The 27,629-nt window shown below is 38.2% G+C and overlaps 1 protein-coding gene across 1 annotated transcript in view; it reads left to right on the top strand.

Annotated features, from left to right (window-relative positions):
• The first annotated feature begins 1,351 nt into the window (after positions 1-1,351).
• Positions 1,352-27,629, top strand: part of LOC135199045 (uncharacterized) — a 172,098-nt gene continuing 145,820 nt past the window's right edge. Inside the window, exons 1-2 of the mRNA XM_064226962.1 lie at positions 1,352-1,494; positions 1,751-1,988. Of these exons, the coding sequence (XP_064083032.1) occupies positions 1,352-1,494; positions 1,751-1,988 (381 nt within the window). The remainder of the gene's footprint in view (positions 1,495-1,750; positions 1,989-27,629) is intronic.

Raw genomic sequence — 27,629 nt, 5'->3', positions numbered from 1 at the left:
CAAAAAAAAATGGAAAATTGTAGAAGGAAAAAACCAATTCACACTGTATTTATACTTCTGGTGGCGAATAGTCTCTGGTGGCGAATTGTAGTCTCCGGTGGCGAAATGACCCAAGTGGCCAAAAGCTGGTGGCGAACTGGCGGTGGCTAATTGTCGGCGGCGAATCGTCACCAACCCGTGTAAGTGAGGTTGCTTTCAAGCGCAAGTACACAAAAAGGACGTGTCTAAGAGGCCAGCCAAGCTTGACTCATGCAAGCACCTGATTATGAGGTCTGCAGGCAAGGATTTATGAACATTTTTGACATTAAACGAGGAAAACTCGACTTGATTGTAAGGAAAATTGGTGAGGCAAGGGCGGCATCCGGTGTCATACCTCAGGACCAAAGGGACAAGACAGTGCCACCAGTGAACAAGATTGCCGGTCCCAAGTTGCAAGCAGTCCATGAATTTATTGTGATCTACCTGTTGTGTGAAGTCATTACACTCGTGCCAAGGCACCTTTACGCCTAGTATCTTCCAGCAGGGGTTCTATTTGCTGGGGTATATGCTGAATTCCAGGTGTGGATGGCTTTAAACCATCCCGATGTTCAAGTTGTATCTGAGAAGTTCTTTCGTACAATTTTTACCACTAATTACAACATCGATTTTGCCCCCCTCCCCCTAGAACCGATGAGTGTTATTTCTGTTCCGAGATTGATGTCAAGATTGGAGCACTGAAAATGCCGCCACTGAAAAGGAAGTCAAGAAAAGAACAATACTTGAAAATTATGAGGAGAAAACATTTGCAGGACGCCACAGCTGCCAAGGCAATGCTGAATGCTCCTCTTAACACCCATCCTATGAATCCACAATTCGAGCCATTGCAATTGATCTGCAGCAGCAGCAAATATGTCCTAAGATGCCTGTAAATAGGGCCAGTACACCAGCAAACTGTGGTTTTGGAACTTCTGCATTGATGACATCACAAACAACAAGGCGAACATGTTTGCTTGGGATGAGACATCAGGCAGTCGAGGCCCAAATGGAATGGCAAGCTGCATCTTGCGCTGGTTGCAGCATGTTAGGGAGACAGAGGGAGGACTGTGACCAACCTTCGGATCTTCGCAGACAACTGCGGTGGCCAAAATAAAAATATCTTTATTATTTTGTTCTTCTTGCAGCAGATTCAGCAGAATCTTTTAAAGAGGGTGGACATCATCTTTTTAGTAAGTGGCCACTCTTTTATGCACTGTGATCGTTCTTTTGGGATCGTGGAAAAGGTGTACAAGGCCCAAGCATCCATTTGCAGTATTCCACAATACATTCAACTACTAAGAAGTCCTGCAAGAAGAATGCATACACTCTTTTTGAAATGGAGAGGTCGCATTTCTTTGATTTTAAGGCACTTGAGGAGTATATTACTAACAGGTCAAAGGGAAAAGGTTTCTCTAAGGGCAAGCAGTTTGTCTCAAAGGAAAAGTGCCATGAAGGATTCTTCATCAAGAATCATGACAGGTTTGAAGAAGTAGACATGTCTTACATTGACCTACGTAAAGGTCGACAATCTGCAAAGCAACAGGGTCGTGGAAGGCCCCCTCAGGATGAGTGCCATATGCTAGAAAGGCCCCCCCCCCCTCTCATTTAAATATCCCACAGAGAGGATGTTAAGAAGAAAAAAATAAAGTCGCTCAGGTCCATTATATGCACGATATCTTTCCCTGATGCACAAGAGTGGTTTACTGCTTTACTAAAGACAGGATGTACTGCACAGTGGTTGTCGTGGTGAGCAGGAAGAAGTCGACTCTGATGACTTATTATCAGAGGATGACGAAAACCCAGGCAACACACTGCTTACTGAGGCCTCCGTACTCGTTGCTTCTGATGTCGAAAAGCAGGAGGCACAAGAAAGCGACTACCACCCGACTAGTCCTTCCCTGCCTGCCGACATGACGACGACTATGGACCGAACTTGGACTACAAGAACGACAAACACTATGAAGAAGAGGATGGTAAGTGTTCAGAATAAAATTATTAGGTTATCAATGGGGTTGGGGCGGGGGGCGGGGGGGGGGGGGGGGGGGGGGGCAGGAAGGAATCTTTTATTAGGTACAGGTAACTAGCTTTATGTATGTATTATGTGAGGTTTGTATGTTTGTATGTATGTATGTTTTATTTTTATTTTTATTTTATTTTTATTTTTTTTTTTTTTATTATTTTTTTATTATTTTTTATTTTTATTCCCCTTTTTTGCTTGCATTATTGTTATTATTATTTTCTTGCATTATTATTATTCATTATTATTATTATTATTTATTATTATTGTTATTATTTTTATTTTTTATTTTTTTTTTATTTATTTTTTAATTATTTTTATTATTTTTCGTTGCTTATTGTTATTATTATTTTCTTGCATTATTATATTATTATTATTATTATTATTATTATTATTATTATTATTAATTATTTATTAATTATTATTATTAATTATTATTATTTTCTTCCATTATTATTAGGTTATTATTTATTATTATTTTCTTGCATTATTATTATTGTCACAGCATAGACATGCATTTTGGTACTGGAAGACATTACTAACTTACCTGTCGCAGCTTCTAATTTAAAGGATGGGGGCCCCATTGGTAGTAAAAAAAACGATACCTACTAGATACTAGTAGGAGCTACTAGTAATAATACTAACAAAAACTGACTGTTATTAAAGAAAGACGTTCTACTTACCTGAGACAGTTTAATTTTTTATGGTTGATACAAAATTGTTTCTTGGTCACAACTGCTACTAGTAGCAAGTAGTAGGAAATTCTTTCCATATTAACTTTTCTGGAAGCAAAATACATCTAAAACATTATAAGATTACAGTTTAGCAGTTTCGGGATCCTAATGATGCCCATAAACACACACAAGTATTAATAATATCCAAATTTGCTACTTGTAGGTGCCTCTTAGACACTTCTAGTAGCAAATGAAAAGACTGAAAATCGTATCTGGGCTACTGAAAGCAATGCACTATGACTAAGTAACAAATTTAGAATTGGAAATGAACTTGTTGACTATTTAAACGATGAAGAAAAGTGTTCAAAGTGTTTCAAATGCCAAAAAATGCCTCAGCAAATTTAGTTACTACTACGTAATAGCTTCTAGTAGCATAAGTTGTGAAGTTTCATTATTTTTACTAGTCTAGCGTTAAAGTTAATAAAATTTGGAAAATTTTGATATAAGAATTTTTTCTGAGAAACAAATAATAAACTAGTTATGGCATTACCAATTTTGAAAACTTTGAACGCGTTTTTCTCCATTTTTTAAATGTGGCGAATGTAAGTTCTCGCAGTGCCAACCTCTTTAATTTCGTGAGCGTCTCGTGATCAACATTCACACAAAGTTATATGTCTTTAATTCCTTGATTTTAAAGATTGTATATTTGTAATGTTGGATATTTTCTAATAAAGAGAAATAAAATTACATGAATATTGAAGTTTTGTTTTTGGAAAATCATCAAGATCTGTTGCAAAGTTTCCAATAGAGAAAGAGCGATAAGAGTATTCGAACAATGAGACTTTCCGGGAACTCGTCAAATTAAGTCCTTAATGAAGATGAATACGACAATCAGAGAAGATTATCAGACTAATTATGAAATAAGAGAATTAGAAAAATCATCTTCTTTTATCAATTGACCCCACATCTTCTTCGGAAGGAACTTTTATGAGGACCGCCTTCATAATCTGGTATGCAGGTTTTGTTATTGCCCCACACCCCTACACACACACACACACACACACACACACACACACACACACACACTCACACATACACACACACATATTCACACACGAAACAGAGAGAGAGAGGAGGGGGGGGGAGTTTAGGACTGTTATTTGGGATCAGAAATACATGCTAAAATGTTCTCAAAGCATTGCATAATAGCACACACACACATCAGAGAATAGGAACAATCCTTCGGCAAGGAGCACTTCACGCCCTTCACAGACAGACAGACAGACTCGCTCTTTGGAAGAAATGGCCTCCTTCAGATCCCGTTTCTTTGTTGCCAAACTGATTGATTCTTGGGTTATTTTTTGTCTGTTGGAAAGAAGCCATGAATGTCCTCATATCGATCTCGTGGTATTCTTGTTGTCTTGGTCAAATTATCAAGGGCAGTATCACTTCTTTCATTTGAGTTTTTGTCTTATTGTGACCCATTAACTCTAGCACCAGACCATTCTTTGTCTCTGTCTAGCACAATCTCAGTCCAGTCTTCTTGTGGGTATCTGATTGCCCAGGGCATGTGGATCTGCTGCAGTTGAATGTCCAATGTATGTAGTCTCCTGCAGGAACCATTAGTTATATATCTGAGAATCCTTCTTTAGGTTGTGAGAGAGAGAGTTTGTGCAGTGCAATATTTAAAGTTGTCTTTGGGAAATGTTAAGACTAATGCCGTTGGAGGGAGAGGAGGCCTGTTTCTCTCTCTCTCTCTCTCTCTCTCTCTCTCTCTCTCTCTCGTCTCTCTCTCTCTCTCTCTCCAAGGAATTGCTATCTCCCCTGACATTTAATCTTCCTTTGTTTTCCCAAACTGCAGAGATTCCAGCGGATTGAAATAAGATTTAAAAGCCCGAAGCTCTGATGGCCTCTCTCATCGTGAAGGGGATTAATGAGATCATTATTGAGAGCATTTAGAACCTCATTAAAAGAAGAAGAAAAGTCAAACAAATGTCTTTGCTGAAAGAGGCCAGATGGAAGGAGACATCGACTCGATATGTTTTCAGATTATTCAAGGCTTCAGGTGGAGTTTTGCTCAAGTATTTGGAGTCTCTCTCTCTCTCTCTCTCTCTCTCTCTCTCTCTCTCTCTCTCTCTCTCTCTCTCTCTCTCAGAAGCCACACTGAGTTTTTTTGTCGAGCCGGTACCAAGTAGGAAGTAATCTTAAATCATGGGTGTGTTTCAGTCATATCAAAGAGCGAGAGAGAGAGAGATATTATTCTTCTTTTTAATTTTATTTGAAAAAAGCCACAATTGATTCTATATCAAATTCAATTTGCAAAACCCAGTCGGTGCTAGTCTCATACCTACCGGACAAGTTAGGATCTCATACTTAGGACTATTGAAAAATCCTTCTCCATCGGGAACTCTGAACGATCCATGTTAAGGATATCCTGAAGGAACTCGGGCATCGTCAGTAGAAGGACCTCCCTAATTTCCTTAGGAAGCCAGTTAACTCTGCTGTAGGATCCCAATTGTGAGATAATTTTGTCTGTGCTTTCATGGAGTCCTATAGGACTCGAAGGGGCATGGGGTGGCCTTGGAAAAAAGTAGAAGTCCTTTCCTGAAATGATTTTGGATTTCTTATTGAGTTATAAGGATGGACTGATGTGATAATTGTGTTGGTGACTCGGAATATTTCGTCTCAGGAAATTTGTGTTGTAGTCGTAATTTGAATCTAGGCCTGGTCTTTGCATGCTCATTGTTGATTGTTGCAAGGGGCAAAGGAATCTCTCTCTCTCTCTCTCTCTCTCTCTCTCTCTCTCTCTCTCTCTTTTCGAAGAGAACCTTTGTAAATAGAAACTCCTCTCCATTTGCATAGATTTGGCACGACGTTTCCGGAAGGATTTTCTTTTCATTTGTGAACAGGAGAGACGGTTGTTGGAAGGTAGGTTTCGGCTTCCTTAAGGATTTTCATGGCTATGTATTGTGTGCATTTGCATACCTCTTAGAAGGGGATTGAAGAGAGAGAGAGATAGAGAATATGATATCCACACTCTCAAGGCTATGCACTGTCCATATCTTTTTATTTTGATTGTGGCTAAGTAGTGTGTACGTTTGCATATCTTTTAAAGAGAGAGAGAGACAGACAGAGAAAGAGAAAGAGTCTCTTTTTCAAGTTTATTCAGTCTTTTATTTTTTATTTTGTCAAGTATTGTTTCAATTTCGAAAAGATATTTCAAAGTATGTTTGTGTTTGTTGCACAAAACATCAATAAACTCCTGGAATCCATCGACACCAGGTACCGGATCCTTTCCTTATTCCTCCAGGCGAGAGTCCTGCAGGAGAGAGGCGCCCAACCAAGCGAGAGAGGAAGGCTTCCTTTAAGGGGGACATCTCTGGCGCGGCAGTCCTCCTCCCGTCGCAGGAAAACCGAAAACAAACAAGGAACAAACAAGTGACAAACAATGCTGAGTTTCTTGGTTTGCTCACCGTCCTCCGTTGCTTTGGAGGAAGAAAGAGGAAATGAACCCTTTGGTTTCTTCTCTGTGGGAGGTTTGGAGGACAGACGGATATTGTTGAAGCTCCTGATTTGTGTCTGTTCACACTTGAGGGCGTTTATTATTGTTCATCTTTTTGGCTTTTTCAGTTATTGTTTATCGTTATTCTTTTGTCTGTTTTCGCTTTTGATCCCCAAGTGGGTTTTTCACTCGGTAGAAAGTTTGTTTGTATGAGGTCATTTTGAGTTGCGTTCATTTGAACGTTGGCCCCGTATGGGGTGGTGCTGTCAGTGCACCTCATATGGCGCACTGTAGCCATCACTTGAGGTTCTTTGCAGCGTCCCTTCATGAGGCCCCTAGATGCTGCAATTCCTATCATTGCTTTTACTGTACCTCCGTTCATATTCTCTTTCTTCCGTGTCATTTTCCTCAGCCCTCTCCTGACACTTGCTTCGTTGTGCTGCTGCTGCTTTGAGGGTATCTTAACTCTTTACTTTGCTTCCCTTTCAGCGCTGAATGGCCTCAGAGGTCCCAGGTCTTGGCCTTTGACCTAACTTCTGTATACATCCCATTCCATTTGAACGTTTAAACGATCTCCGTATTGATAGTCATGATAGCAGTTTATTAATTCGTTTTTTTCCTTCTGGTGAGTTTAGGGTTGCTTGGGAATATTCCCTTGATATTCGTCCCTCAATTGGCGCCGAAAGAGTTGGTAGGATTCGTTGTTCCGTGAAGTCGTCAGGACTCGAGGAATTGTGGAAGCAACTTTGAGAGACTTTCCCGAAGACTTTGAACGATTATTATTCGCGTCACTGATTTTAATTTTTAATCAATATTTTGACGTTCCGAAATTGTTCTTAATAATAAATTAAATTTCTCTTCTCTCTCTCTCTCTCTCTCTCTCTCTCTCTCTCTCTCTCTCTCTCTCTCTCTTTGAGGTTAACGCCCTCCTGGGGCTCTCCAGTCCTGAGGTGTCATATGACACACGAAGAGAATATTTCCAGGAAGCATAAGAGAGCGAGAACCATATGGACAGAAAATGATCAATTAAGAAGTCAATTTAGCCAAGGTATTTTATAGCGTAAGAAGATAGATAGAAGGTAAAAGGCGTATGATAGAGTAAAGGAACTACAGGTCTGTTAATATAATTTACTGACCTCTATGAGACACCTAAAAGTAAAATATTTTACTTTTCGTCGTTTCTGGAATTCGATGACTTGCATTTCCCACCGCATCGCTAAATCCAGTTGTCCCCAGAGCTGTGAAAATTGTGAATATTAAATAGACATCCACCTGAAACTGCCTTTCCTACCCCCTTCATATTGGGGGGAAACCCTGGGGTCCCATTCCCCGGGTGTTCCCCCACCCCCTTTACTACTGAGGGTGTCCTATGTCCCCCATATTTTGGGGAGCCTGTTTGTATCTATAGAAACACTTCTACTTAGATGCAAGCTCCGATAGTTGTAAAAAAAATGTGGGGATATGAAAAAGAGGGGTCATGATCCCCATAGAAACGGCCCTCGAATTTCGGATTTGGACTAAAACCTTCCGACGGGGGAGGGGCGGGGGGGAGTCTATGGTAAAAATTTGGTAGCCCTAGCTTTCATAGTCTGGGCGTGCATAGCAAACAAATAGACAAACAGACAGAAATTGCCTTATATGTATATAGATTTTGACATGAGTATTAGCCTTCAACGCCTGCATGTTTATATTCACAAGAATTGACCTGATTTACCTGAAATGTGGGAGAAGGACTCTCTCTCTCTCTCTCTCTCTCTCTCTCTCTCTCTCAACAGCTGCGTGTTCAGATCGGTAAGAATTGACCTGATTTATCTGTAATGTAAAGGACTCTCTCTCTCTCTCTCTCTCTCTCTCTCTCTCTCTCTCTCTCTCTCTCTCTCTCTCTCTCAGCTGTTAATGGCTAAAATTGATCTTGACTACGCTTGCAATGTAACACCTAATCGAAAGTGCCAAGCGTTTGCTCGATGATTTTTTCTGTTGTTGCCAAAGTACACTTTAGTGTTTGTGTTTGTTTGTGTATATAGCAAATACAACTGTTTTCCTTTGGTAAAGAGTGTAGGTGTTAGTACGTTGTCTAGTGACTCTAGATGTTTCATACTGAATAAAGTGTTACAGCTAACTATGAGATGCAATCATTACAATTCGGTGTAAAAAACATTGATTAAACTCACTATAAAATACAACAATATCAACTGGCAGTACAACACAATACAATACACTCTTTTCAGCTCACTATGAAATACAGTAATTTCAGTTCACTGCACTGTACAATACAGTGATTATAATTCACTATAAGATACAATCGTATCAACTCGCTATAGAATTAGACGTTTCACCTCATCATGAAATACAGTCGTTTCAACCCCCTATAAATTACAATCGTATAACTCGCTGTGCAAGACGAATTTTATGTCACAATGGCCTATTTTGTAACTCAAAAGAAAATGACGATGATTTTATCATTTCCACCCTTTAAATATTCTTAAATTTTCTTTTGTTTATTAAATTTGTCAAGTATTTATATTCCATAATTAATAAAGGTAATTTTCTACATGGCACGTTTCCTGTAGCAGCTACGTGATATAAACATGTGACTAGATAAGGGGGGGGGGGGGGTTTTTTTTTAGAGATTCCCATCTTGTAATTCCAGGAGCCTTCTTCAACCTTTGGCTCTGAGGATGAAATTGGTTCATTGCTTTGAGAGAACATCATTTGTATTTAAACAGAAATGTCGCCTCTGCGGTTCTCAGTTGGAAGGAGTCAGTGCTGAGTTGCACAGGTCTGCTCTTTCATCAGGTTATGGAAATACAGTCTGAAGCAAGTTGGTTGTGTGCGTGTATGTGTGTTTCATTACAATTAGTGGTATAGAGTGGAGCCTGTTGGTTGTTATTCTGTAACAGAGGTGCGAAGTTGTGGGTACACTGTTGTGTTTAAATTATATATATAAACACAAACACACACACACACACGTTTCGATACAAATTGGTATCATTTTTTTGTATGGGAGGGTAGGGGAAAGGAAGGGTTGGTGGATAGATGGGATACTGTAGGGGGATACCGCTTCTTATTCTATTATTATTATTCTTATTATTTTTATTAAAAGTAATGGCTACTTCAGCAGCGTTACACTTGTAGGAATTCTTCTCTATTTTACGGATAGCGGCTTTTTCAGTGCTACTTAAACAAGGCTAGTAGAGCGCCTATTGAGGTCATGGTAAAATACAGGGTCAAAATAGGTGTATATATTTGAATTTTACATATAAACTATGATACCATAGTCATCAAAGTCATTAACGATTTTCTCTCTCTCTCTCTCTCTCTCTCTCTCTCTCTCTCGTCTCTCTCTCTCTCTCTCTCTCTCTCTATCTCTCTTTCTTAAAGCGAGCTTTCGTCTGGAGCTGCCAGACATCCTCGTCTGGGAAGCTGAGGGTGGACTGATCTTGGTGCGGTGTCCGTCCTCCTTATATCTGTGGTTGACAGCAGGGGGTCTGCCCCATGCTTGTCTCCTATTGGCTGGTGGCGGTGAGTCTTGTTTTCATTGGCTGCCTGAGCCAGGTCTCAAGCGGACTTGAGACCTGGCTCAGGCAGCCATGAAACAAGACTCACCGCCACCAGCCAATAGAGACAAGCATGGGGCAGACCCCCTGCTGTCACCCACAGATATAACGAGGACTGACACCGCACCAAGATCAGTCCACCCTTAGCTTCCCAGCCCGAGGATGTCTGGCAGCTCCAGACGAAAGCTTGCTTTAAGAAAGAGAGAGAGAGAGAGAGAGAGAGAGAGAGAGGAGAGAGAGAGAGAGAGAGAGAGAAAATCGTTAATGACTTTGATGACTATGGTATCATAGTTTATCTGTAAAATTCAAATATATATACACCTATTTTGACCCTGTATTTTACCATGACCTCAATAGGCGCTCTACTAGCCTGTTTAAGTAGCACTGAAAAAGCCGCTATCCGTAAAATAGAGAAGAATCTCTACAAGTGTAACGCTGCTGAAGTAGCCATTACTTTTAATAAAGTATGCTTGAGAGAGGGTCTGCTTCGTAAGTATATTATTATTATTATTATTATTATTATTATTATTAAAATGTTTTCTGACCCTGATAACAGCCTCCATATGAACACCATCCCACTTCGTAGTCCCAAGTTGAAATTAAATATTTTTAATTACACATAATTATCATAATCATCGTCGTGATTATCCGTGTAATTCAGCAGCGATATAATTAGCTACAAAGTATTGGAGACGCTCGCCAACTTAATTTACTATTTCACTTCTATATAAATAAAAAAAAGTTTCTGTTACGTGATGGTTAATGTATCGCCAGTAATCAAATGGAAGATATTCCTCCTTGACATTTTATTGTTGTTTCTATGCTTCTTTTTCGTATCTAGATCTCGCCAAAGGTTTGGAATTCATAAGGATTCGTATCCCTCGGGATTGATGTATATTCTATGTATTTTAATTTCCTGATGTATTCTAGATGTATATTCCATTGAGCTTCTTAAGGGTAGGCTCCACTTTGGGGGGTGCCGATTGTAAAAAATATTTGCCAAAAATACACTAATCAAGACAGGCTAATGAAATTTTCAGGCATTATTAGCACTATAATAATGCATATTCCCTGTGAGTTTTATCATCCTACAGGGAAAATTAATGATTTTATGAAAAAAAATGTGAAAAAACGGAAATTTTCCGGGCCCTCGTACTGAAGGTTATTTGGTGATTGGTGAGAAACTACAGTCTTGAATAGAAATTCGGTCTGACAGAATGTTGGTATATCCACCTGGAACATGCACAAAAAAAATTATCAAATAGAACAGTAAATAAGCACGTAATAACAAAAAAAAGAGCAACAACTTTGTAAGTTCAGCGAAAGCCCCGCCGAAAAATCAGACTACAGCTAGGAAGAAATATTCAGGAAAAATTCAAATCTTGATTTAGGGACAAAACCTTTTGACAGTTTATAGTTATAATATATCACTTGATAGCCTGAAACATCTAAAAATTATATTATTTGGACAATCAAAGAAAAAAACCACCCCCCACCCTTTTTTTTTTTTTTTTTTGGAGGGGTGGTTTTTCTTTGATTGTCCAAATAAATAATAATTTTTAGATGTTTTTAGGCTATCAAGTGACATAATAACTACAAACTCTCAAAAGGTTTTGTCCCTAAATCGAGATTTGAATTTTTCCTGAATATTTCTTCCTAGCTATAGTCTGATTACTCGGCGGGGCTTTCGCTGAACTTACGAAGTTGTTGCTCTTTTTTTTTGTTATTACGTGCTTATTTACTGTTTCTATTTTGATAATTTTTTTTTGTGCATGTTCCAGGTGGATATACCAACATTTTGTCAGACCGAATTTCTATTCAAGACTGTAGTTTCTCACCAATCACCAAATAACCTTCAGTACGAGGGCCCGGAAATTTCCGTTTTTTCACATTTTTTTTCATAAAATCATTAATTTTCCCTGTAGGATGATAAAACTCACAGGGAATATGCATTATTATAGTGCTAATAATGCCTAAAAATTTCATTAGCCTGTCTTGATTAGTGTATTTTTGGCAAAATTTTTTACGATCGGCACCCCCCAAAGTGGAGCCTACCCTTAACGCCTTGCTCCGTTTTCTGTGTCCATGTAAGTTCTTCCCTCTTCTAGTACTTGACATTTCACCTTTTTTCGACTGAGCTGATTTCCTTCTAAGTACGAATATCCCTATCTTCTTATCCGTTTTCTTATCTTATCGTTCGTTTATCTCTCTCCCTCTTCGATATAAATTTAAGTCTTTATATATGACTGACTCGGATGCAATAATACTCGCCATTACGTGATTGGAAATATTTCGTTAGTTCCCCCTTCTATTATTCCCATTGTCTTTCGTCGCGTTTATTAAGGCGTCTTGAGTCAGTGGTCATAGGTACAGCTGTGTTTTAGCAATTATATAAGCTAAATATCTATCGGATATCCTCATCCGCGGATTATCCGCATTTTTTATGAATCCGCATCTGCATTAACAATTTCTTAACATCTGCATCAGCATTGCAAGCAGTATCTACATCCGTATCCGCAGTTTGAGAAAGTGGATATGCGGATATCACCCCCTGCTCAGTGTTCAATAGTTCATGCTCATACATTATAGCTAAAAGTAGATTTTTTTTGCTAAATTTGGCTTTTTCGTTTTATTATACAGAATACATGATACACAGTTACACATTTTATACAGTATTTACTGTATAAGTAGCTCTGTTATAGCATATTTGTTTTAGTCATTTTATGTCATTCACAGCTGTTTGCAATCATAAATGGGCGGTGGTAATCCATATTTTTAGGAAACTCTCTCTCTCTCTCTCTCTCTCTCTCTCTCTCTCATGGGAAGAATAGCATTGAGTTTTGTTACCCTTATGATGCAATGTGCGTTTGTAATACTCTTGTGCCAAGACAAACCTAAAAACGTTCGTATATTGTTGTTATTCATTGGACGTTCATATGAAAGTATACACACACACATACACGGGTATCACTTATGTTTCTACTTAAAATTAATACATTCAAATATTACGTGGTAACACATAACATTGAATGATGTGGCTGAAAATTGTCTTTAACAGTTGAATATATCTGAATTATTTAGATTGACAAAGTATCTGCATCCACGAGGGTTTGGTCTTCAAATATCCGCATCCGCATCCGCAAATTGAAAAGATTGATATCCGCATCCACATCTGCAAATCTAAAAAAAATATCTGCATCCGCAAATCCCATTTTGAGGCATCCGATACATCTCTAATATAGATGGAATTATTAATATACATCATATCCCCCCCATTGGGAGGGTTGGTTCCACAAGGGTACAGCCTACTGGTTAATTTACAGATCTTTTAGGGATGCGGTTGCTAGCCCTACACCCTTGAATTTGTGCCTGAAACGGTCTCTAAGCTTTGGCTTATTGGCTTCTAAAAGATTGCCTCAAAACTGCAAACACATTTTATGAACATTCTTTGCAACTTATCACTGGCACATCACAAACTTGTCGAATACTTGTTATCGACTTGTTGGTAGTCCTAACCGATGCTTCATATGATTATCCAGTATGTACCAAAGATTCTTACTCCACTTATGGTCGTTGACTTGTTTTCAACTTGTTTGTGATATGTATAGGATAAGTTTCCGACGTGTATTTATGACATGTTTCACTGTGGTGTGAAGAAACCATTACGTGGCTAACGAAGGAACATCAAACCTGACTTGTTTCCTTTCTCTCTCTCTCTCTCTCTCTCTCTCTCTCTCTCTCTCTCTCTCTCTCTCGTGTAATGGGCGTTGTAATCCTTCCCTTTGTCTGTTGCAGGAACCAGATAAAGTCGACCTGAATATTTATGTCTTTGGGTTTTGATCACTTTTGGGAAACCAAATTCAGTGATGCCTCTCCCAAGATCTTTGGGGTCCTTTCTGTCAGCAGAACAGATGGTATTTACAGTTTCAGTTCAAATTTAGGTACAAAATAAAGAAACCTAAGTTGGAAAGTTGGAGTCTATCAAGTGTTTGTTAAAGATAGCGAATTGGCGGTTTTACAATGTTTACAACGTGTCTGCAACATATTCGAAATGAATATTTAATAGTTTAATTATCTGGAAATACATTTTCAATTTTACATGAATTATTCATCTTTACTGGTACATAATTATAGTTTGTGAATTATGGTACATAAATCATGTAGAAATTCTTCAGTGAATAACATCTCTTCCAATGTCGGGTGTCTAAGAAAATATTTGCTTTTGTGAACTAATTGATTAAATGTCAAAAGTGAGGTTTCTTTAACATCAAATTTGAGATTGTGGAGGGAGAGTAAACGTCTGCTTTTGTGTTTGTTTTTTTAAATTATTTTATATATTATATTTATAGCCGGTTTTATGCCTTGTTCAATAGTCTCAAAAGTATGTTGACTCCAGAATTCCATAGTTGATCGTTTTCCCAAAGAATGCATCACTTAAGGGAGCACTGCCATCAATGCACCTCACGCGGTGTACTGTAGGCATTACATAAAGTTTTTTGGAGCGTCCCTTCGGCACATAGCTGGAACCCCTTCCATTCCTTTTACTGTACCTCCGTTAGTATTCTCTTTCTTCCGTCTGACTTTCCTCAGCCCTCTCCTGATAGTTATTTCACAGAGCAACTACAGAAGGTTTCCTTCAGTTTCACCTCTCACAACTTTTTATTAACAGTTTCCCTTTTAGCGTTGAATGACCTCATAGGTCCCAGTGCTTGGGCTGGCCTAGATTTTGTATTCCAATTTGAATTACGAAAGAATGTAAGTTGGTTTATCATCAGGTTTACCACCAGAGTTGAATAGTTTATCAGAAGATAGTTGTTGATTCCAGAATTGTGTAATTTGTCTTTTCCCTGAAGAAATAAGTTTATCACCAAGTTTACTGTCAAAGCTGAACTGAGTATCAGACGATATGTTATGTTGATTCAAGACGTTATACAGTTTATCGTTTTCCAAAAGGAAGTTACTTTATCTTCAATTTTACCGTCAAAGTTAAAGTGTATCAAACAGTCCTGGAACTACGGGAATTCTGTCAGAATACACCAGAGTTGTTTGTCATCGCTCATCTGGTATATTGTCTTGGCAGGGGAAAAAATATCGTGCATATTTAGCAGAATTCTCTTGCATTCGGAGGAGCACGGTGACGTCTTCGCTGTCCACCGATTAGATTCGTTTATGTTTTTCTTAGTTTCTGATGGTGTTGTCTGCAAGTAGACGGACTTTGGGCTTTGAAAAAATTCAGTGATTTTATAATTTTATCCTATCCAGGAGTTTTGTGTCAGTTCTCGGAAAGAATGATATGACATGAAAGAAATAAGAAACAAAATCTTAGTATCTGATTTTAATCTGATGTAATTCCCCACCTTTGAGTACTGACTGCTTTTTCTCTTACCTTCTATCATCCATGCTTTCATTTATCGTTGATAGGGAAAGTTGATTAGAAAATTCCGAACTTATCGTAAGTTTTCCAGTGAGTTTCGCTTTGGCCGGAAAAAAGGACATACCATTATCCCATTAGCCTTTGAGAAACCTTACGTAAAGGAGCAATTTCTTTACAGGCAAAAGACCGGTGAGGTTTAGTTGTTACCTTTTTCTTTTAACTTCTAAGGCTTCCGTTGTAACGTTTCATGTTACAAGACCTGATTGTTCTTAGTAAGGACATAAGTACATATATATACGTATATATGCATATATATGTATATGTGTGTATTCATGTATGTATGTATGTATACAAAGTCATACGTGCAAAAACTGTATTAACTGTGTAATCCAAGTTCTCATTCAATCCTTACTCCGAATACAATATTCGTCTAGAAAGAATAGAATAAATTTTTACCTCTTACGTCATTCCAGCTCATTCCAACATCGCGGATTCCAGGTGGTGTTGACGAATCGGGCGAGACTAATTTACATACATATGAAGGCACTTGATAGAAAACTAGCCCAGTGGATGGGTAGGGGGGGGGGGGGGTTTGGCGGTTGCTATCTATTCCCAGACGGCCTATGCTTAACTTTTTGGAAATGGGATACAGATTGGCCTTCTTTTAACCTGTTCCTAGATAGGCCTACACTGACCTTTTACAAATTGGGATCTATTCCTAAATAGGCCTACGCTTCATTCACTCGAAAATGGGATCTATGCCAATACAGACCTACACTGAACTCACCTGTCCACTTAGGTCTACGCTTAAGTTTTGTCGAAATGAAATCTGTTGCAGGTTAAGTGAACACTTTCAACTCTCTTGAAAATGGGATCTAGGCTCAGATAGGCCTACATTTAATCTTTATTGAAAATGGTATCTATTCGCAAATAGGCCTACAACTTTTTTGAAAATGGGATCTGTTCCCAGATAGGCCTGCGCTTAATGCTTTTGAAAATGAGGTCTGTTGCCGAATAGGCTTTTACTTACCCTTTTGGAAATTTGGATTTATACCTAAATAGGCTGACACTTTCCATTATTTACCTTGGGATCGCTTGCCAAGAGGCCTTCTCTTGAATTTGCAAAAACTGGATTTCTTGGTGCAGTGGAATTTCAACAGTTAGGTTTGAAATATGAAAATGTATTTGGAGACCGAAAGCTCACACAGGTTGTTCCATTAGGCTTAGTTGATCCTGACACTCTCGAAAAATTATTATTATTATTTTTTTTCTTTTTTGCTCTATCACAGTCCTCCAATTCGACTGGGTGGTATTTATTATTATTATTATTATTATTAATTATTATTATTATTATTATTATTATTGTTTTTTTTTTTTTTTTTTTTTTTTTTTTTTTTTTTGCTCTATCACAGTCCTCCAATTCGACTGGGTGGTATTTACAGTGTGGGGTTCCGGGTTGCATCCTGCCTCCTTAGGAGTCCATCACTTTTCTTACTGTGTGTGCCGTTTCTAGGATCACACTCTTCTGCATGAGTCCTGGAGCTACTTCAGCCTCTAGTTTTTTCTAGATTCCTTTTCAGGGATCTTGGATCGTGCCTAGTGCTCCTATGATTATGGGTACGATTTCCACTGGCATATCCCATATCCTTCTTATTTCTATTTTCAGATCTTGATACTTATCCATTTTTTCCTCTCTCTTTCTCTTCAACTCTGGTGTCCCATGGTATTGCGACATCAATGTGTGATACTTTCTTCTTGACTTTGTCAATCAAAGTCACGTCTGGTCTGTTTGCACGTATCACCCTATCCGTTCTGATACCATAGTCCCAGAGGATCTTTGCCTGATCGTTTTCTATCACTCCTTCAGGTTGGTGCTCGTACCACTTATTACTGCAAGGTAGCTGATGTTTCTTGCACAGGCTCCAGTGGAGGGCTTTTGCCACTGAATCATGCCTCTTTTTGTACTGGTTCTGTGCAAGTGCCGGGCATTCGCTTGCTATGTGGTTTATGGTTTCATTTTTCGTATTGCACTTCCTACATATGGGAGAGATGTTATTTCCGTCTATCGTTCTTTGAACATATCTGGTTCTTAGGGCCTGATCTTGTGCCGCTGTTATAATTCCTTCAGTTTCCTTCTTTAGCTCTCCCCTCTGTAGCCTTTGCCATGTGTCATCGCTGGCTAGTTCTTTAGTCTGTCTCATGTATTGTCCGTGCATTGGTTTGTTGTGCCAGTCCTCTGTTCTGTCTGTCTTTCTCCTGTCTCTGTATATTTCTGGGTCTTCGTCTACTTTTATTAGTCCTTCTTCCCATGCCTCTTTAGCACTCGTCTTCACTGGTTTTCAGATATTGCCCCAGTGCTCTGTTTTCGATGTTGACGCAGTCCCTCTATACTTAGTAGTCCTCTCCCTCCTTCCTTTCGTGTTATGTATAGTCTGTCCGTATTTGCTCTTGGGTGTAGTGCTTTGTGTATTGTCATATGTTTCCTGGTTTTCTGATCTATGCTGCGGAGTTCTGCCTTCGTCCATTCCACTATTCCTGCGCTGTATCTGATTACTGGCACTGCCCATGTGTTTATGGCTTTTATCATATTTCCAGCGTTGAGTTTTGACTTTAGTATCGCTTTGAGTCTCTGCATATATTCTTTCCTGATCGTGTCCTTCATCTCTTGGTGTTTTATATCCCCTCCTTCCATTATTCCCAGGTATTTGTATCCTGTCTCATCTATGTGTTTGATGTTGCTCCCATCTGGTAGCTTTATCCCTTCAGTTCTCGTTACTTTGCCTTTTTGTATGTTGACTAACAAGGCGCATTTTTTCTATTCCAACTCCATCCTGATGTCCCCAGATACAATCCTTACAGTCTGGATTAGGGTATCTATTTCCTTGATGCTCTTACCATACAGCTTGATGTCGTCCATGAACATCAGATGGTTGATTCTGTTGCCTCTTTTCTTGAGTTGGTACCCGGCATCCATCTTCTGTAGTACTTTTGTCATGGGAATCATGGCTACTACGAAGAGTAGTGGGGACAGTGAGTCGCCCTGGAAGATCCCTCTCCTGATATTAACCTCTGCTAGTGTTATTCCAGAGCTTGTAAGTATTGTATTCCAGTTGTGCATTGTATTTTTGAGGAAGCTGATGGTGTTTTCCTCTGCCCCATATATTTTCAGGCATTCTATTATCCATGTGTGTGGTATCATGTCGAAGGCTTTCTTATAGTCTATCCATGCCATGCTTAGGTTGGTTTTCCTTCTCCTACTGTTCTTCATTACCATTTTGTCTATCAGGAGCTGGTCTTTTGTGCCCCTACACTTCCTTCTGCAGCTTTCTGTTGATGGGGGATGGTGTTTGTCTCCTCTAGGTAGTTGTATAGCCTTTCACTGATGATACCTGTTAGTAACTTCCACATTATTGGTAGGCAGGTGATAGGCCTGTAGTTACTGGCTATATTTCCCTTACTCTTGTCTTTTTGTACTAAGGATGTTCTTCCTGTGGTTATCCATTTGGGTGCTTGGTGATTTGAGATACAATGCTGGAGTTTGTTCTGCTATTCGTGGGTGTAGGGCCTTGAAGTTTTTGAGCCAGTATCCATGGACTTCATCGGGAAACTGGGGCTTTCCAGTTTGGCATTTTCTTTAGTTGGTGTCTGACTGTGTCTGTCGTGATCTCTGTGAATCTTTGTTTTATTCTCCCTGTTCTTCTTCCTTGACTTCCTGGAGCCATGTTGCATGTTTGTTGTGTGATACCGGATTGCTCCATGTGTTTTCCCAGAGTCTCTTACTTGGTTCGGCTTCAGGAATTTCTGGGTGGTTGGTTCTTCCCTTCTTCAGTTGGCTGTATAGTCTTTTATCATTATTATTATTATTATTATTATTATTATTATTATTATTATTATTATTATTATTATTATTATTATTATTATTATATTATTATTATTATTATTATTATTATTCAAAAGATGAACCTTATTCTTATGGAACAAGCCCACCAAAAGGGGCCACTGACTTTAAAATTCAAGCTTCCATAAAATATGTTGGTGTTCATTAGGACGAAGTAACAGAAGGTAAAGAGATCACTTACTGAAAAAGGAAAAAAATATATTAACAAGTTAATAAATACATTGGGATAAATAATACAAATGTAAGTAAATGATTAAAATGCAAGAAGTGTATTAGGATAATAAATGCATTGCAACGGCCCTGGTGCCATCTCACGCCACCTGTTTTATTTCTGTTGCTTAATCAGTATTATTGTGATATTTTAGTATTTTTCAAACCAAGGAAGTTTCATCTCTTCTGCCTCAAATTCTGTACTCTTCGATCTAAGTCTTACTCCTGTTTCAGTTTCGTTTCTCCCTACAATGGAAGTTTCGGTTTTTGTCTGCCCCTCCCAGTCTTTGAGTGTGCACCCTTGTCCTCCTCCTCCCCCTACCCCTCCCCCTCCCTTCCGTTTCCATTGAGTGTCTTGTTCCTCATCTGCTTCTATCCTCGGTTTTTGGAAATCCTCTCTTCCGCCTCTCTCTCGAGTGTTACTCTCCAGGTCCCCAGTTCTCCGTTTGGGAAACTTTTCTGGGCCTTTCCTCTCGAGCTTTCTTCCCTGTGTAACTGAAGATGCTATTTTGTCTATTGTTATCTACGTAAGCGGTTCCCCATGTTACTTAAGTTCTCGTAATTAGACTCGAATTTTTTCATCTTTAAACAATTTGTCCTTGTCTTTCGTTGCTTATGTCTACGATATTTTTCTCTGATTTTCGTGTTCTTGATCATTTCATAGGTTTTCTTATTTCTAATTTTAATTTTATTATTTCACTCGATAAGCAGCATTGACAACCATATTGCTTTTTTTTCTGGATAAAATCGGTATTCTTAGTTTAAGGTAATTTAGAAGTTTAAGGGTTTCCATTCTTATAAGGATTTAGCTCTCTCTCTCTATCTATCTCTCTCTGTTTTATATGTTTATTAAATAGCAGATTAATATTTAAATTCCGTCGACACATATTCATATTTTCATTCTTCGATTTTGAATATTTTTATTATTGTATATTTTTGTTTGTAAATTTTTATATCTTTTTGTATATTTAACAGATAAATGCCCCTAATAACACAATGGGGTTTAATGTTTTCTTCTTCTGTACATTTACTGATAGGTTAGCTGGACCCAAATTCCATTTCAGCTTTGAAATACTTCAGATACCGTCGGCAAAGTTTACGCTCCTTAAAACAGGAGAAGAAAAAAAAAATGTAATAAAAACTAGTGGAAGGTCAACTGTCCAACTACAGAGGTTGTTGATGAACATTCGACTTCCCCAGAGTTGTTATTATTTTACCCATCTGATGTTTTCTGTTATATAGGGATTGTGGGAAGTAGGCTAACGTTGTTTCCGACTGTGTACAATAAACTCTGTACTTTGAAATTGCGTATGAAAATGGCCCCACACTACAAGAAAACATGCCATAAACATGTCGTCAACTTATACATGTCACAAACAAGTTGGAAACAAGTCAGCAACCATAAGTTGAGAACGAATCTTTGGTAGTGTTGGATAATCGTATGAAGCAACGGCTGTGTGTACCAATAGGTCGTCGACTTGTTTACAACATGTTTGTGATGTTTGGACGATAATTTCCCAACGTGCTTATGACATGATTTACTGAGAGCTATCAACCTGAGAGAGTATTTTGTTCGACCTAAAGTTCCTTTAGCCTCAGAGATTCTGTGAATAAGGGAGAGGTGGGCCAAGTACTTCCCGGTGCTTTGTCAAGGGAAATTTCATCTGGAGGAAAGAGGGAGTTTGTGGTTCGGCCATTTTGTTTGCTCTCCTCATGATTCCCGTTTCCGTGACAGTACTGTCTTAATTCTCCACGAGCTGAGTTCGAAGCGGTTTGCTTTAGCATATCCTCTCTCTCTCTCTCACTCTCTCTCTCTCTCTCTCTCTCTCTCTCTCTCTCTCTCTCATTATTATTATAGGGAAGGTGAGGAAAAATCAGGAGTAACAAATACTGTAAAGGTTATTGTTTTTAATTGTCTGGAGTTATGAAGGAATCATTTGGCAAGTTGGAACCAAAATTAAAAACCATTATTGTAATTCGAATGGTAAAAATATTTGTCATTTATTCCATTTATATGTCTAGAACATAATTGCCCATTTGTTGTTGCTACTTCTGTCTTTATAAGAAACAGATGTGCTATTGAAATGATCTGTCTGCAGGCATGGCCTATCGACCACTAGCATTTGACTGTAGGCTTAACTGCCTTATAACTTTGCTTATAACAGTAAGTTTCCTTGTCAGTTATCTTGTTAACTTTGACCTAGGAAATACCAGTAGGAGAGAGAGCAGGGGTGGGGGGGGGGGGGGGGTGCGGGCGCTTAGAAGATATATGCGAAAGGAGACCACACTGGCTTTCCATGATATTTCACTTTAATTCTGTAATAACAAAAAAAAGTGAGTTTCTTATTGAAGCTCAAGGAGGAGCTCGGATGTTTAATGCAACAAAGCCATCGGGTTCCAAGAAAGAAAATAAAGAAAAATAGATTAGCAAAAGAACTTGAAAATACTTGTGGTCTTCAAAGGAGGACACAAAAGACAATAGACAATAAAGCAACTACAGAAATAAACCCAGGGACGTCACAATTAAGAACCTGTGGGACTGCCCCCCTGCAAACTTTCTCCCGAGGTTTTGGCCAGCCCCCAAATTTCCCTACCTGGCAGGTTGACCCCCCCCCCCCACCACCCTCTCCAGAGACTTCTTGTAGGGCGCTAGGCATCAGGTTTAGTCTCTCTCTTGGGAGAATAAATGAATGACCTCCCTAACATAATTTATCGCTTCATGAGAGTGATCTCGGTCCCTTCACTTCCCAGTTCGTTTCGGACTATTTCTCTTTCACTGATTCCTTTTTTATACTAATTCCTTCTTCACTCGAGTGAGAAACCATAAAGAAATAGAGAGAGAGAGAGAGAGAGAGAGAGAGAGAAATGATTCTTAATTGTATTATCAAAATTCTAAAGTCGTCATTAATCTCAAGGAATTGTTCATTCATAACATTTTCTTCATTTTTAAAATCGTATCGCCTCACAAAATCCTTCTTTAATCTTAAGGTGTTTTTATCCATAGTATTGACCTCAGTCATTAAATCTATCAACATGTCACCTCAAGTTAGCTTTTAACAACATTTTAGTCTTTCCTGATTTATTTTGGGGTGAAGGTCAGGTGGACGTAGATGGACCCTTCCCCAAATTAGATTTAGGACCTAATGTAGAGGAATGGAAAGATGCCTCGTTGTGTTTCCCTTCCATTGTTTACGATCTTCTATCTCCCTGATCTTCTTTTGCACATTTCTATGTATTATTCTTGGGCTAAATTTTGATGTTCGGTCTTCGTCAAAACATGAGTCGTTTCCCTTTCGATTTTAAGGTATTTTTGACTTTTCATTCTTCATTTTCTCTGTTGGATTTCGCCAAGTGTTTTCTCCGTTCTTTTCCGAGTGACAAGATCCTTTCTAAAGAAAAAGCAGTGTGTTATTACTTGAGAAAAAATTTCAGAATCACACTAAATATTCATGTTTAAAGTTTTGTCCAACAAATATTCAACATAAACGAATCTAGTAAGAAGGAGCAACTTCAAATGGAGGAAACATACGAACAAACATTCCCGTTTGTGTGTGTTTGTGATGCAGCGAAGGGCAAAAACATACTTTAGCGACACCCGAAATGTTTTCATACTGCCACGAAGGCCGCCAGTTGCAACCATTGACGCAGCACTCTGGAGGTTGGAGGCGGGGGAGGGGGAGGTTGTTTGTGGAGGAGGAATGCCGAATTCTGGCGGGCGCGAGATGCTGTGCAAAGGGTTGGCCTTTTAGGGGGTTACACTTTCTGGGGTTGGGGCAAAATGCTGAGTATTTGTCGAAGGGAAGATCAGTGTTCATCGTTTCAAGAACTGGAGGACCGTGTTCATTGTTGTGACTGCAGGAGTAGAACTTAGTGTCACAGTTCCGATACCTGGAGAACACCGTGTTCATTATTCCATGAAGTGTTCATTGTTCCGGCATCTGAACAACGCCGTGTTCGTGGCTTCGGCACTTGAAGAATATTTTGGTCATTGTTCCTTGAACACCTTGTTCATTGTTTCGATAACTGAAGAACAATTCTCCTTGTATTTCAATAATTAACATATTTTTAACCTATATATTTAGTAATTTGTTAATTTATTTTTTCTTTCCCAATAATTACTCTCTGAAAAACCCTGATAATATACAAAGTGCTCATTTTTCTTCAGAAAGTCTTCCAGACATTTTGGAAATTCTCAGAAAGTCAAATATAACAGATTTTTTCTCTCTTCAAACTTTGCAGCTGGAATGTTTAATTAAGCATCTCGACGGTTTCAGACAATTAGCGTCACTCTCTCTCTCTCTCTCCTCCTCTCTCTCTCTCTCTCTCTCTCTCTCTCTCTCTCTCTCTCTCTCTTCTATATATATATATTATATATATATTATATATATATATTTATTCAGCCCCTTTTCATTTCCCAGAATAAACTGAGGCAATAGCACAAAAACCTTCTGAAAACAAATGTAAAATGAAACCTCACAGTTGAAAAAAAAAAAAGAAAAGGGAATTAATTGCGGTCGAACAAGACGTGGTTAAAGAATGGGAGAAAAAATCTGTTGCTGGGAAAGTTTGGACTTTTGTGAAGTGAGGGTCGACACAAGACGAAAATCCGAATAAAAATGAGAAAAAGTGACGTGACAGAGAATGATAAAATAGAAGTGCGAGGTACAGTCACCTTTCCCACCCACCCACCCAAAAAAATGTTACTTTATAAAGGAAGGTTTTTTGAGAAAAATTGAAATGTTTGGAAAATATCAATATATCAAATTTAATTCAGCTGGCATCCCTTAACGTTCGCTTTGATGGGTTACTTCCGTCGGTGCACCTCACTTGGTGCGCTGTAGGCATCAGGAGTAATTGTCCTTTGCAGCGTTTCCGGCCCCTCGCTGCGCCCACTTTATAGCCTTTTACCACCTGACCTCCCGTTTCCCCTTGTGTTCTTCAGTATTGCTGTCCAAACACCCCAACTCCCTCTTGTCACCGTCAAAATAAGCGCTGAATGGCTGAAAGTGATCCAGTGCTGGGCCTCATGGCCGAATTTTCGTAGATCAAATCAAATGTAACGGTGAAAATTGGGAGTTGGAGTGGTTGGACAGTAAGATGTAGGGATCCAGGAAATACATGAGATGAATTACAAGGGTTTACAGGGAGGCAACCCAGCAGTTGCACTAATTAGTAACAGCTACATTAGTTGTAATTACACATTTGTGATTCTGTAGGGGAAAATGACCTTCGTATCTTTGTTTACAAGATTTGTCTTGTAAAACCTCCGTGTTTGTGGCTTCTTTGTTCACAAGATTCATCTTATAACTTTACCAAGTGTTTGCTTAACTCTATCGTCACAGGATACCCGTAGAAACTCGTTCGCAACCTGAGACGGGTTTGCTTGAGTTTGTGTTTGGTCAAGAGATCCCAACTAAACACAAACACCTGTGGATTTTTGAGGTCAGGTTGCGACAGGTGATGAAGGGGTGTAGACTCCCCCAGTGAAAAGAACAATGTGTGACGAGACACATGCTAAAATCTATGGGCAAATAGAGCGTTGTTTCACCAACGAAAATTAAATAGTTATATTTCATTAGAAATAATTGATCTGTACTGTTAAATGTGCACATTATTCATCTTTTACATTTTCATTCTGATAAATAAATCATAAATATCTTATCCTAAAATTCCTGTATCTTTAACTCAACGAAAAACACCTTTTTCAGACCCTTTTAGGCTTTTCCAAAGGGATTTCCTACCCCCAAACAAGAACAATATTAACAATAACATCAACAACAACAACAACAGCAACAACAAAGTAGTTTGTCAGTTTACCCCCCCGAGTAAACAAAAGAAGGTTGTTCCTTTCATCGAAGAATCACTGAGAGGAGAGAAACTTCTCTGTCTTCAGCCTTTGACCAAAAAATCGAAGGAAATCGTTTTGATTATAAATCCAAGAGACTTATAAATAATCAAGGTGAAAAAATACAGTAGAAGGAAGAAAAGGGAAAGGAAACTTTCCTGAGAGGAAAGAGGCAGCTAGACTGGACTTGTCCTTACTCAGGGATCAGTCAGAAATATTTCCTTTTAAAATGAAACTCAGCAAATAGCAAGCCCACCCCTCCCTTTCCTCTAACCCCCTCCCCTCCCTCCATCCCCTTTCTCTCTCTCTCTCTCATCTCTCTCTCTCTCTCTCTCTCTCTCTCTTCAATTCCCCCTCCCCTCCTCTCTCTCTTTCTCTCTCTCTCTCTCTCTCTCTCTCTATCCCCTTCCTCTCTCCCTCTGTCCCCCTCCCTCCATAACACCACCATCTACCTTTAACAGATCGTCGTCACTTCCATAAAGAGAGAAAAAGTTACTCCGCCTGTTCATCTGTAGCTTCACCTAGAGAGCCAGTCCATCTAATAATTTCCTTCATGGAAACTTCTATATTGTTTGAGACGCAACCCGACACCTCAGACTCACAGGGCCTCCTCATCGAAGTCTGGCTGTCGTGAGATATTGAGGCAAAACAGGAAAACAAAATTTCCACTCGACAGAATGAGAAGAAGAATGGCCCCTCTAGATCATCCACTCGGTTTAACCGCCTCTTTGGAGTTAAAGATCTAAAGTTACCTCCTAGGAACGATCCGCGGAAGGAGAGAATTTATATTCGTACCAGAAGGAAGTTTTGACTATGAATTAGTGTCTCGTATCTCGAACTTTGATCCAAAAGGGTTCGGTTGTTTATTACCGAGACGTTCGGAGAAGCTTCGATAGGAAATGCGTTTAAAGTTTCAAACGGTTCGTTCGTTCAGAATTGAGTTTTATTCGTCTGTCTTTAATCATTTCCTTCTACACTGGCGTATTTTGATAAGGGATAGTTAGTAGATGAAGTATTAAGCTAAACAAAATATAAAAATAACTTTGTTTTACCGATCTTGTTATATATCTTCACCTCTGTTCCGTGAAACTTTAAGACGTTTGAAACAATTTATATCACCTTACGAGAGCGCACGATCGAGGCCGGGCGTTAAATTTGGGTGCTCGAGGGCCAAGTTTGTCGACCCAGACTCTCTAGATAAGTGAGTTTGAGAGGCTGTATAAGTTTGACATCTTTAGAGAGATGGAGAGGCAAGTGCTGAAAAGCATGTGATCCTTTTTAACTCGACTTTTCCTTCAGGAATAATTTCACTCTCGTGAATTTAAGAAAACTATGGATAATCTTGCCAGCTGGGCAGAAAAGACCCTGATGGTTTCTTTCGCGCTTTGTTTTTTTTTGTTTTTTTTTTTTCTTCTTTTTTTTGTGTTTTTTTTTAATTTTTTTTTTTCCAGCGTGTTGTCTCCAAAGTTTGCAGATTCCTATAGATTGTTATATTGATGTAGTACTTCTTTGTCAGATAAGTGCAAGTTCAGTAATACGTTGCCATTCTTTTTCTACGGATGATTTTTGTTTAATGTGACAAAATAAGAGACCTAAAAAGCTTTAAAATGATTTCAATTTAGATATAATATTTTTACCATTAATGTGTATTTAAAATTAAATTAAAAAAAAAAAAAAAAAAAAGGATCCAAAAAAGAAACCTAAAACCCGCTTTGAAAATATTTCAATTTAGATGCAATGTTTTACCATAAATAGTTTATTTAAATTAAAATATATTTTTTGTTTCAAATTTTTTATGGTGCATTGTCATAATTTATGCGATTTTTAAATGTTTTAAAAGCTTCCAGTTTAAAAAAGAATTTAATTTGAATACTATATTTATAATAAATTACCCTGTTTTGTGACTAATTTTTATTTCAAAAATTATTTAAAAATTGGCCTAGAATAGGGCAATGAATGTAACCTAAAAATTTAAAACATATATAAATTTTCGAGTTTTTTCCTCTTTTGATTAGGCTGTTTGTTGTTAAAAATTAATTTAAAAAAAACAACTAAAATAAGGAAAGTAAAGACAAAAACCTTTGAAAATATTCCATTTTAAATACAATATTTTTTTATATATATATTTTGACATCTATATGATGAGTGTTTGCTTTTTGTTTCAAAAGGCTTTAAAAATCGCATAAAAATATGAAAATAAATATAACAGAAAAAGTTTAAAACAATATTAAATTTTAGTACAAAATCTTAGTTATTTTTCATCTTTTTGATGACATATTTTTGTTTAAAAATCTTTAGAATTTATTTGAAAACAATATTTTTGGGAGTTGTGCCCTCCTTTTTTGTGATGACTAATTTTTATTTCAAAAATCCATTAAAAAAAAAAAAAAAACGCCTAAATTTTTAGGCAATTTTCTAATTGATTAATGGTAACATGTAAAGTCCTGAAAAATATTTAAATCTTAGCACATTACTTTGGTGGCTGTTTTCTGTTTCATTAATCATTATAAAATAATCTAAAAAGTAGTTCAAAAAAT

Source organism: Macrobrachium nipponense, chromosome 25, assembly GCF_015104395.2.
Source record: "Macrobrachium nipponense isolate FS-2020 chromosome 25, ASM1510439v2, whole genome shotgun sequence".
Classification (NCBI taxonomy): Eukaryota; Metazoa; Arthropoda; class Malacostraca; order Decapoda; family Palaemonidae; genus Macrobrachium; species Macrobrachium nipponense.
Note: the sequence above shows the minus strand (reverse complement) of the source record. Positions and strands in the feature narration are given on the sequence as shown.